This window comes from Malaclemys terrapin, chromosome 14 (genome assembly GCF_027887155.1).
Source record: "Malaclemys terrapin pileata isolate rMalTer1 chromosome 14, rMalTer1.hap1, whole genome shotgun sequence".
NCBI classification, from domain to species: Eukaryota; Metazoa; Chordata; order Testudines; family Emydidae; genus Malaclemys; species Malaclemys terrapin.
Window position 1 is genome coordinate 36,765,039 of NC_071518.1, and position 12,787 is coordinate 36,777,825.

At 49.9% G+C, this 12,787-nt stretch overlaps 1 protein-coding gene across 3 annotated transcripts in view; it reads right to left on the minus strand.

The window, feature by feature from the left end:
• SELL (selectin L) overlaps nucleotides 1–3,554 on the minus strand; it is a 43,681-nt gene extending 40,127 nt beyond the window's left edge. For all 3 annotated transcript variants that reach the window (XR_008447107.1, XM_054048979.1, XM_054048980.1), the window contains exons 1-2: nucleotides 3,470–3,554; nucleotides 1,244–1,334 (exon numbers count right to left, since the gene is read on the minus strand). Coding sequence is in view for 2 of the 3 variants with exons in the window: in XM_054048979.1 (XP_053904954.1) it covers nucleotides 1,244–1,334; nucleotides 3,470–3,472 (94 nt within the window). In the remaining variant the exon portion in view is untranslated. The remainder of the gene's footprint in view (nucleotides 1–1,243; nucleotides 1,335–3,469) is intronic.
• Between the last annotated feature and the right edge of the window lie 9,233 nt (nucleotides 3,555–12,787).

Here is a 12,787-nt window from a genome sequence, read left to right on the forward strand (position 1 = left end):
CTCCCTATGGGCCAGCACTAGAGGGAGATGAGACACACATTTTGCCAGGGGATTTCACAGCTATTTGCTGACAGCAGAGACCTCATGAATTGTGGGTTCCATTCCAGGCTGTAGCAGAGGTGGCAGATGAAATGCCTAAAGAACACATGAATGACTACGAACATTTTAAACAAAAGGCCAGAATTAGAATGGGGCTAACACCTGAGCATGCCCGTCGGCAGTTCAGAGCCCTAAGGCGGAAACCAGACGTGGCATTGTCCCGACACGCCTACCACATTGTAAAAAATTCATTAGCCTCTTAGAATTGGTAGGGCAACTCCCACCTTTTCATGTTCTCTGTATGTATATATATCTTCTTATTATATGTTCCATTCTATGCATCTGATGAAGTGGGCTGTAGCCCACAAAAGCTTATGTTCAAATAAATTTGTTAATCTCTAAGGTGCCACAAGTACTCCTCTTCTTTTTGCGAATACAGACTAACACAGCTGCTACTCTGAAACCTGTCACTAAGTGAGAAACAGGGGAGCTGGAGTCCAAAGGCCCAGGCCTGCAGTAATAGTCACGTGGCCTGCCCTTGGAAGTCTGGCACACTAAAGGGGTTACTCCCAGGGCCTGGTTTAAAGGCTGGGGCATGGCCCAGACCCTCTAATCCACGACAGGTGCCAACCCCCTGCACTCTGTCTGCACCAAAACTCGCACTGCTGCTGGTGCCGGTGCTGGAAATGGGGTTGGGACTTTCTCAATGCAGTCAGCAGGCCCAGGGAAGCACTTGCAGAGGGGAGGGCTGGCCTGGACCACGCCTGTACGGAGGAGTTCATCGGCCCCTGGCCTGGCTGGGGAACTGTGAGCTGTCTTGGGAAGCCATGCAGGCCCATGTGAAGGCCTCTCCATTGTAACTAGGGTGGAAGCGCCTGGCTCCCTCAGCCTCAGGGGGCCGTGTTTCTCAGATAATTGCTAGGGACTCTACTGCTTTCTGGGATACAGGAGGGGCCAAGAGCCAAGAGAAGAGATTAGGAGGAATAGGATTTAGGTCCCTAAATAATCACCCCCAGGTGGGAATGTGGCCCAAATGAAACGGTTTCAATGGGCCTAGCAGTGAAATGTCCCTGAGCAGACCAGGAGTGACTGATGGTGCCACAACAATGCCACTCCCCTCTCAGGGCTTTCCCGGGGATACGTCTGTGAATTCTCCCCTGGCAGGGGCAGCGGCAGGCCATCAAAGAGCTGCAGGAAGGCTTACCCCAGCTAATGGCAGCAAAGCACAGGAGTCGGGTGACATTCCAGCCACATCCCCAAGCCCTTGGACTGGAGCAGAGTCCTCCGGCGCTGCCCTGGGGGTCAGAAAAACATGTCCATAAACCCCTCTGTGCTTCACAGCAGGCAGGTCCAGGCATATTTACACACTGAGCTGAAACAGACACTTGGACACACTGGCTGACACAGACACTGTCTCTGATTAGCTCCCATTCACCATGCAGATAAAATGCAGAATCTCAGAGGGAAGAGCTGCCAGCCTCCACAGGGGAAGAAGGAACCGTTGGAATTTAAGGCAAGTGATTCGATTTAGCAACATCATCTCCACAACAGGTTGTTAATGAACGTCCCGGAGAACGTGAGTATGAGTGTGAGATGTTGTCGGTCAGTGTCATGATGAGTTCAGCTCAGAGGATGGAGGCAGTTTTTGTCTATAAATCAGATAAACAGCTGAGCAGCTCAGTCACTCGGAGCAATATTCCAGTGTAATAGAGTTATATTAGAATTAGAAACAATGGGAACCATCCCTGGGTCTAAACCTGAAATGCTGCAAGCTGCGCCAGCAGCCCCCTCCTCTCCCTGGGCTTCAGAGGGCAGGATCCTGCACCAGCCCGAGTGTCTACACAGCTGTGTGTAGGGCCATAGTGTGAGCTCTGCGAACCTGGGCTGGGAGACGCACTGCTGTGGGTGTAAAGCACAGTGCAGATGTACCCTCTGGCATCTTACCAACAGGGGCTGAGCCCAGCCTTGCCAGAGATCTGGGGGAAAGGAGGGGTGTGGTCTGAACCAGTGAAGCTAGGTTGGTGGTGTGGCAAGGCCTGGCTGCGCCTCTCATCCGGGTCTCAGCTGAAAGGAAGGGAAGGGGAAAGCGGGGAAGAGCCCCCCATGTGTTTTTTAACCTTTAGCTCTGCTTCCCAGGTCGGGATCTCGAGCTGATGTGCAGGGGATATTCATGGGTTTGCTGGGGGAGACAGAGCCTCCCAGCTCAGATGACTGAGGGAAATCCCAATTGCACAGCATGGGGGTGAGGGCTGTCCTTATCGGCTCAGGGCTGGGCTGTGGGGTGGGGAGGGGTTCTCTCCCTGGCCACTCAGGGCTGGGCAATGGGGGGTTCTCCCTGAGCATTCAGGGCTGACCAGTGTGGGGAGGGGCTCCCCATGGCAAGTCAGGACTGTGCAGCAGAGGGGGCTCCCCTGGCAGCTCAGGGCTGGGGGAGGGGTTCATGAGGGGGCTCGCCTCAGTTCAGATGGGCAGCAGGGGGGCTCCCTTGGCAACTCAGGGCAGGGCAGTGGCAGGGGGGCTCTCCCTGGGCAGTTCAGGGCTGGGTGGGAGTGCAGGGGGGCTCTCCTCAGCTCAGGACTGGGCAGCAGGGGGCTCTCCCTGGCCACTCAGAGCTGGGCAGTGGGGAGGGTTCTCTCTGGTCACTCAGGGCTGGGGTGGGGGTTCCCCTCGGTATGTCAGGGCTGGGCAGCATGGGGGGACTCTCTTGACAGCTCAGGGCTGGGTGGTGGGGCGGGGGCTCCTCTGACTGCTAAGATTGGACAGCGGCGGGGGGGGAAAGGGGCTCCCCGACAGCTCAGGGCTGGGCAGTGGGCGGGGAGGGGGCTCACCTGACTGCTCAGGGCTGGGCAGCAGTGGGGGGAGGGGACTCCCTGACAGCTCAGGGCTGGGCAGTGGAGGGGGGGGCTCCCCTGGCAGCTCAGGGCTGGGCAGTGGTGGTGGGGGGGTTCCCCTGACAGCTCAGGGCTGGGCAGTGGTGGGGGGGGGGGTTTCCCCTGACAGCTCAGGGCTGGGCAGCAGTGCGGGGCGGGGGTTTCCCCTGACAGCTCAGGGCTGGGCAGTGGGGCTCTGCTGGTTGAAGCTGGGTGGTCTCATTTCAATTAATCTTGGTGAGTTGAACACAGGAGAGAACTCAACCCCCCCTCACCACCTGGAGTTTCCTTCTGAAGGGGTCTTGGGGCACTGTCAGGGCATCGTCCCTGCTGCCCATGCAGGGTCCTGCTCTGGGGGCCATTTGGGGTCTCTGTTCCTGGCACTGTCCCCTGTCCCCACACTCAGAGGTGTCTGGGGCGGAGGGCGGGGGCTGTCGCTAAGGAGCCAGCTTGTAGCTCTCCCTTGTGAGCAGCAGCTCCTCTGCCTGCCTCCCTCCTTCCTAAACACTGCGCCGGTGAAGCCAGCCACGTCCCCAGGTAGAAGAAGGTGCTAGACCTACCATCTCCAGTGCCGACCTGCCAGCCTCCCCTCTCGCTCAATCCCTGGACCGGAGACAGCTTAAACCGTCCCTCTGCTTGGCTGTGTCTTGCAGCACTTCCTTTTAAGTGTGCAGAACCTCACTGCATCCCTTCCCTATTCCTCCCCCCGCACCGAGTCACAGCTCGAAGATTCATTGGGCCAGAGAGCGTGACTGTGAAGCCTGGTGGGTAGGGACTGAGCTGGGAGGTGAGAAATCCAGGGCCCAGTCCCCTGCTCCAATGATCTGGTATTGATCCAGAATATGACAGCTGAAACCAAGGGATCCTCCATCAATATATCCCTTAGCCCAGTGGTTAGGAAACCAATGCATGATTGGTATAGTGAGTTGTAACAATGCGGTTCTGGTGGGACCCAACTGAGAGTGCCAATTCAGGACAAATTGCTAAATCAGGGCAGTCACAGCCCAAGGCTGGGGATTTTCCACCTCTAAGGCAAACCAAACCAGCCAGCCAAAGAGGACTTTGGTCTCACCTCACTGGCTAACCACAAGTCACACAAGCAATTCCCTTAGACACTCCAGTTTCCCAGTATCACCACCAGTGCCCCAGTTATGGGGACGAATGGTTATGAAAACCAATATCCCAATAAAAGAAAAAAGGTTCTCCTGATCCCATAGGACCAAGCCCCAGACCCAGGTCAATATACAAATCAGATCTTACCCACAGTGTTGCCAATCCTTTAGAATCTAAAATCTAAAGGTTTATTCATATAAGGAAAAAGATATAGATGAGAGTTAGAATTGGTTAAATGGAATCAATTACATACAGTAATGGCAAAGTTCTCGGTTCAGGCTTGTAGCAGTGATGAAATAAACTGCAGGTTTAAATCGAGTCTCTGGAATCCATCCCCAGCTGGGATTGGTCCTCAGTCCTTTGTTCAGAGCTTCAGTTTGTAGCAAAGTCCCTCCAGAGGTAAGAAGCAGGATTAAAGACAAGATGGAGGAGAGGCATCAGCCTTTTATAGTCTTTTCCAGGTGTAAGAACACCTTTGTCCTTACTGTGGAAAATTACAGCAAAATGGAGTCTGGAGTCACATGGGCCAGTCCCTGCATACTTTGCTGAGTTGCAAGGCGTATTTGCCTTCTCTCAATGGGTCCATTGTATAGCTGATGGTCCTTAATGGGCCATCAAGCAGGCTAGGCAGAGCTAACACCAACTTGTCTGGGAAGTTTCCCAGAAGCATAGCATAAGTTTGAAATACAGACAGTATAGAGCCAATATTCATAACTTCAACTACAAAATTGATACACACATATAGACAGCATAATCATAACCAGCAAATCATAACCTTGTCTTAGACACCTCATTTGACCCCCTTTATACAAGATTTGGTGCCACTACAGGACTTTGGTTGCAACCATGTTCTTTATGGTCCCAGTTCAAATTGAGCACAGGAGAAAACTCAACCCTCCTCACCACCTGGAGTTTCCTTCTGCAGGGGTCTTGGGGCACTGTCAGGGCATTGTCCCTGCTGCCCATGCAGGGTCCTGCTCTGGATATGTTTGCTTGAAACTAACCCCAATAAACATCACGTTGCCGGCACTTCTGCTTTCTGGTCTTCTGCTTTCTGTCTGCGTGACAAGAACCCGGGGCGAGGGTGAAGGGAAAGCGCTCTAACAGTCTCTTCCTCTCCCTGGGCTTCAGTTGCTGAATCTGTAACATGGGAATAAGGACACCGAGCTCCTTTGCACAGCACCTGGAGATCTTCTGATGGAAAACACTGTATAGGAACCAGGTGTTATTACTCTAGGAGACTGGAGCCTAATCAGATTCTGACTTAACAGAGCCCTCTCCCAGAATGGAATGCATTGTCTGATATTGGGCTAATGACAGGGTGGTCAGTTTTAGGATGAGTTGGATAACTATTGGCTTGTACTTGTGAGGAATGGGATACATGGGTGCCCTTCCCACAGCCATTAGAGTGAAGGGTTCATGGTAGGACAGTGAATATATTTCCCCAAGTTTTCCAATTTCCTCTCTTCTCTCTCATTAAACCTTCAGAACTAGGTCCCATTGTCTCTGTCTCATCTAGGATTGCTCTGTGTTCTGGTGGAGTCTTTTGTTCTGTCCTGCTTCCAGGTGAAATAGTCCTGGAGGGATATTTTTCCCCAGGAATTACTCTGCCCACTTCCAACCAAAAGCAAAATAAGAACACCCTTAGCTCCACACATTTCTGATTCCAAAGAATTGCCTTTGGCTCCAGAAGGATGAATCCCAGACAAAAGGAGGAACCTGCAGTGCAGACCAGAAAAAACTATGAGACACTTGGCCAATGTCAATCAAGCCTAGAGTGGTGTGCCAGACTCTAACCATCTTCCATTTGCAAAATGTTTGGGGTAGAATTGTACATTTTAGTGGAGTAAATATACACCAACGGGGCTGGCCTGAGAGGCTTGTTAATTCCCAGTAATTTGGTGGCAGCAAATACACATGGCGTGTGGGGTTAAAAGAAGGAGAGAAATTCCAGTATTGCTTGGCAGACAGCAAAGCCAACTTGTTCAGGGAGTTTTCTGTGAGTCAAAGAAAACAAAAGCGACAGAGAGTCCTGTGGCACCTTATAGACGAACAGACGTATTGGAGCATGAGCTTTCGTGGGTGAATACCCACCACGTCAGACGCATGCATCTGATGAAGTGGGTATTCACTCACGAAAGCTTATGCTCCAATACGTCTGTTAGTCTATAAGGTGCCACAGGACTCTCTGTTGCTTTTTACAGATCCAGACTAACAGGGCTACCCCTCTGATAAAGAAAACAAAGCTGACAATCACACAGTCAGGGCTATACTTGAAAGAAGTTTCCACACCTCAGACTCTCTGACTCCCAATAAATGAGGTAAATAGTGCCTGGCTCAAGGCAGCCAAAGGAGAGAGCGACCGGTCACAAGTAGGTTGTGCTGCTAGAAGTGTCACTGGTAAGAGAGGACGAGGGGCGTGGAGGGGAGGGGAGACAAATGCACCTGCCATAGATGGAGTTTTACAATAAAAACCTAGGAATGGCCACACGGGCACAGACCAATTGTCCAGCTACCCCAGTATCCTGTCTTTCAACAGTGGCCAATACCAGGTGCTTCAGAGGGAATGAACAGAACAGGCATCATCACACGATCCACCCCCTGTTGTCCATTCCCAGCTTCTGGTAAACAGAGGCTAGAGACAAATAGTGTTTGTTACTGTCTGTAAACAAGGTACAGAAGGAGAATCCCCAGGACATCCAAAGCCTGCAATTACAGAGTGCAAAGCATTGAGATACCAGCTCTGTTCAAAGCTGTAAATCAGAATAGTTCTGAAGTTCAAATGCCAACACAAATTAAGAAGAGGGACATCGCTGCACTGTAGAATCTCAGCCCTTTAGCATGGAATCGAGCTCTCAGGAAGATTGGGCTAGTGTACGTCAATACACTTTCTTTTTGAAGAATTTAGGTAATAGGCTGGTTAGATCTGGAGCAAGAACTGTTAAAGACATCCCTGGTTTGGGGGAGTGATTGTCTTTGGGGAGTCTGAAGTCTGGCAACAGTATAAGAAGGTGCAGGAGGCAGAAAGTTCTCCCAGCTCTGGTATTCTGTGTGATGGAATGGTAGCCACCAAGTAGCAGGGGCCGCTGGCGGAAGGGGTTCAGTGGAGGTTTGGAGAAAGCAGCCAACGTCAGGGTTAACTTCCAGGAGTTACATTCTGCACTGCTGCTGGGTTCCAGGAAGCTGTCAATAGGCAGCATAGAGGAGATTTGCCTTGAGGTGCCTCCTGTCAGGTATCATAGGTGGAGCCGGGCGAATAACTGACTTTTCAGTTTGGCAGCCGTTCCGGAAGGGGGGCAGAGAAGGTTCGATAGAACGAATCCAAACTTTTTCAGAATTTTTGGCAAATCAAAAAACTCCATTTTGACCCAAAACGTTTAATTTTTTAGGATTTTTGAAGGGCTAGAGTCACAGACTGGCAGAGGAGGCGGCGTCCACCTTGTACCCTTTAGCCCAGGGTTTAGGACTACTGCTCTGTGATATCGGAGACCCAGGTTCAAATTACAACTCTGGAATAAGGTCTGGAAGTGGGGTCTCCTGCCTCCCAGGTGAGGGCCCTCAGCAGTGAGCTGTAAAGTCATTGTTGCTCCCTTTACCCAGTGACTATTCAAGCATTTTATGCAAAGTGGAACAGCCTCAGCAGGAGAGATACTAACCCCAGAATAGACACTAGCCCAGGCCCTAGGCCCTGGTCCTGACCAAAGCAGCAATTCAAACCTGTGTCTACAACATCCCCAGCAACAGTCCTACGCCCAGGCTGTTTGGTTTAGCCAAGGAATAGGCCATCCGGAAGATGCTGGTTGTGGAGAGGGAAGGTAGAAATCTGTGTGAGGGAATTGTGAGGGGTTTGGTCACAGAGACTCCTTGGGACTGTCACCTGATGTGCTGAATTTACCTCTGAATCCATTTTCCCTGCCAGCTTGGGACTCCAGAACCCTGCCTTGTTGAGCCAGACATGCTAGCCACTTGCAAACACAGACACAGAGTCTGGTCTACGCCCCCACAGCTGCCGACTTTAACCAAAAACTGCTCATCTGGTCACCTATCTCCAGCACCCAGACACCCAGTTCCCAATGGGATCCAAACCCCAAATAAATCCATTTTACTCCGTATAAAGCTTATACAGGGTAAACTCATAAATTGTCCGCCCTCTATAACACTGAGAGAGAGAGATGCACAGCTGTTTGCTCCCCCAGGTATTAATCACTTACTTTGGGTTTATTAATAAACAAAAGTGATTTTATTAAGTATAAAATTAGGATTTAAGTGGTTCCAAGTAATAACAGACAGAACAAAGTAAGTTACCAAGCAAAATAAAACAAAACACACAAGTCTAAGCCTAATACATTAAGAAACTGATTACAGGTAAATCTCACCCTCAGAGATGTTCCAAGCAGCTTCTTTCACAGACTAGTTTCAGAGTAGCAGCCGTGTTAGTCTGTATCTGCAAAAAGAACAGGAGTACTTGTGGCACCTTAGAGACTAACAAATTTATTTGAGCATAAGCTTTCATAGGCTACAGCCCACTTCATCAGATGGATACAATGGAACATATAGTGAGGAGATATATATACATACAGAGAACATGAAAAGGTGGGAGTTGCCCTACCAACTCTCAGAGGCTAATTAATTAAGATGAGCTATTGTGATACCTTACAAGAGACCTTTTGCATAAAGCATATTCCAGTGGTAGCCAGTCCTGGTAGCCGTCACACTGATTGTCCTGTTAAGGGCTGCGTGTCCCTGTCTGGGCAGGGCCCTGTGCAGCTCTTGTTCGTAGGCACAGACAGTTGGAGCTGGACACAGAACAGAGCAGAGCTCTTGCAAAGTCCTTAAGCACTGAGTGATCACCAAAAATCTGATGGCCTCTGTGCAGGTGGAACCCCTTTTGGAAAGCTGCTCTTGGGACAGGACACCAATGAGATAAGTCTCTCCCTTCATTGGACAAAGGGATACAGGCCTGGTATATGGTCAAGCAGCACTTTCAGGGTTACTCTCCCGCTCTGGTTCCCAAGGTAGCCCTCACTCCAGAAGCCCTCTCAGCAGGAACATCCAGTACCAGTCTCAATAGATAAGCTCCCTCCAAAACCTGTTCACTGCTTGTCTATCCAAAGACATGGGGGTGAGACTGATCAGCTTCCTGTCCCCAGGGGTCATCGCTACTTTGGACAGATGGATAATGGCAGCTGTAGGCCAAACCATTCCTGAAATTCCTGTGACGTTGCACTCCATATGCTTTATAAAAATATGTTTATAAGTGTGAATATGATGTAGAATCAATCATAGAATCATAGAATATCAGGGTCGGAAGGGACCTCAGGAGATCATCTAGTCCAGGGGTTCTCAAACTTGGGCCGCGGCTTCTTCAGGGTAAGTCCCTGCCAGGAAGTGCCACGGGCCGGACCACCGCTTCCCACAGCTCCCATTGGCCGGGAACGGCGAACCACAGCCAGTGGGAGCTGCGAGTGGCCGTTCCTGCGGATGCTCAGGTAAACAAAGCATCTTGCGGCCCACCAGGGGCTTACCCTGAAGAAGCCGCGGCCCAAGTTTGAGAACCCCTGATCTAGTCCAATCCCCTGCTCAAAAACTGCCAACCTAGGCTCTCTTGGTGACCTCCACGTTGTGGTGTATCCTGCGGTTACCAACCGGTTGTAAATGCCAGATAAACCTGTTCAGCGATGTGTATAGTTCCTCCTTTTGGTTCCCCAAAGTTCAGGGACCATTCTTATCTGTGCCAAAGATTACCAACTTTTATGCTGACATACTCTTAACTGATGATACTTTTTGCTCTATAGCAGATCTTACCGGATCTTACAGGCCAGTGGGCTTCTTGCATTTCAGCATGTCAGCAAAACTTATTCTATGTATAATTATGAGGAAACACATATCATATGCCTCAGCACAGCCTTAATTTCAAAGGAATTAATACTGATAAAATATAAGAATGAAATGGATTAATTCGGAAAGAGAAACATATGATTTGATACAGCTGGCTGGATTAATAGGATATAATAGGTAGCAAAATAATCCTATGGGCTACGCCACAGAAGACACAAGCCGTGTTCTCCCATCACTTTTGCCCTTTGGGGAAGAGCTGAAACTCGTTGACGTTGGAATAATCTAACTCCCTCCGTTCCTCAGTGCAATGCACTGAACTGGTCACATTGTGTTGGGAAGGTCACCTCTGGCGACAGCTGCACCCCAGATTTCCAGCTGGGCAAGGTGTGGGGCCACAGCCCCCTGGGCAGGGCAGGGAGAAGGAGCTGCAGGAATCCTGCAGCCGATGGGGTAATGTCCTGTGGCATGTACCTTGCTGCACTTACTAGCCCCTTGCAAGTGCTTGCTGCTGTCCTTGCCTGAGGAGGTTGTGAAGGATAGGACTATCATAGGGTTTAAAAGAGAACTAGATAAATTCATGGAGGTTAAATCCATTAATGACTATTAGCCAGGATGGGTAAGGAATGGTGTCCCTAGCCTCTGTTTGTCAGAGGGTGGAGATGGATGGCAGGAGAGAGATCACTTGATCATTACCTATTAGGTTCACTCCCTTTGGGACACCTGGCATTGGCCACTGTTGGTAGACAGGATACTGGGCTGGATGGACTTTTGGTCTGACCCAGTATGGCCTTTCTTATGTTCTTGGTGCTAACAGCTGGGGCAGGACTCCACCTCTGCATTGCACACCAAACCCACTGGGAGCATGGTGCAGGGCAGGCTGTTCCCTGGTGCAGCACTTCCTTCAGTGTCACGGAGTGAAAGGACTCTGCCCTTTCCAGGGTCATTCTCCACCCTCCCTGGCTTGTGCAGCTCAGGAAAGACCCATGTTGTGGGAGGGACGAGGGATCTCAAACGGAAATGCTGACATCTGACATGAGCACGCATTAGTAATCATGGCTTGCAGGTGTGTACCTCCCTCCCGTCAGCACTGCCCGCGGAGGTAGGTGAGCATCACCCACATTCTATGGGCAGGGAAATCGAGGCGAAGTGACTTCCATGAGGTCACACAGCAGGTTAGGGGCAGACCCTGGAGCAGAACCCAGCATGCGTCTATCCAGAATCCAGATGTGAGTGTGCTGCAATATGACAGCAGGGGAGGTGTGCCAGCTCAGAGCAGAGCTGGATTAGGCCCTGTGTCCATAACTGCACAGATGTGGGCCTTCTTCTGGGGGCTTGAATGCATGTGTGTGTGAGCTCCTGTAATGACCATTCAGGCCAGTACTAAAGAATGACCCCTGTGACATTCTCTACCTTGGGGGAGCGTGCTGTATCCCCCATATTCCTCATTTTCATATAATTGTGGTCTTACATCTAAAGCATGCCTTGTCAGGGGGAAGGATATGCTGCTGAAAGTCATTTCTCTATCCATATATGTATATCATTAATGCATATGAAGTTATGTTATGTAGTATGGCTGTCACTAAAACCCCCTGTACGTTAGGGAATCAGTCAGATATTAGCTCCACAGAGGCGACAGCAAGGAAAGTAACCAAGGCCTGGGCAGGTGTCAAACAACCCATCAACAGCCATTGTCCAGCAAGGGAGCTACAATGCGATAACTCACCTGCATGAGGCCACACCAGGGGAATTGCTCAACCTTGCTTGGAGAGACTCAGTAATGCTCACCTGACTCTGAAGGAGGGGGTGGAGGGGCAAAACCAAGAGGGAGGAAAGAACATGATAAAGAAAGAGACATTTGCCAGGCTCTTCCTCTCTCTTCCACCTACATCTACAGACACCACGCCAAGCGCCTGAAGAGCAACCAGCCAGCCTGTGGTGAGAAGCATCTAAGTTTGTAAGGGCATTGAAAGTGTTAAGATCAGTTTTGAATGCTATTTTGCTTTTATTTCATTTGACCAAATCTGACTTGTTATGTTCTGACTTATAATCACTTAAAGTCTATCTTTATAGTTAATAAATCTGTTTGTTTATTCTACCTGAAGCAGTGCGTTTGGTTGAAGCGTGACAAAGACTCCCCTTGGGATAACAAGCCTGGTACATATCAATTTCTTTGTTAAATTGACAAACTCATATAAGCTTGCAGCTTCCAGTGGGCATAACTGGACACTGCAAGAAGGAGGTTCCTATGGTTGTGTCTGGGACCGGAGACATTGGCTAGTGTCATTCGGTTGCACAAGTCTTCTGGGACCAACCTGCTTCCACTGCTAAAGAAGAGAATGAAAGGGAGAGAGGGAGGAAGAAGAATTGAATAGGTGATGGAGCTGAGGTAAGTGGAAGGAAAGGCAGATTGGGTAAGAGAAGGATTGTTAAGGCAGGGGAGGAGAGAAGTGGAAGAAACACCAGGGAATTGAGAAAGGGACAGAGAAATAAAAGAGAAGAGGAATGGAAGAGGAGAAGGAGAAAAGTGGCAGGGCAGAGGAGAAAGAGAAGATAAGAAAAAAGACAAGTTTCAGAGTAACAGCCGTGTTAGTCTGTATCCGCAAAAAGAAGAACAGGAGTACTTGTGGCACCTTAGAGACTAACAAATTTATTAGAGCATAAGCTTTCGTGGGCTACAGCCCACTTCTTCGGATGCATACCGAAGAAGTGGGCTGTAGCCCACGAAAGCTTATGCTCTAATAAATTTGTTAGTCTCTAAGGTGCCACAAGTACTCCTGTTCTTCTTTTTAAGAAAAAAGAGTGGAGAAAGCCAAGAAGAGAATGGAGGAGGACAGAAGAGGGGGTTGAGCATTTTGGGATTCAGCCCTGGCTGATGCTAAGGACATCAGATGATTGTCCTTGTGAAGAGGTGAACTAAGCAGCTGGGG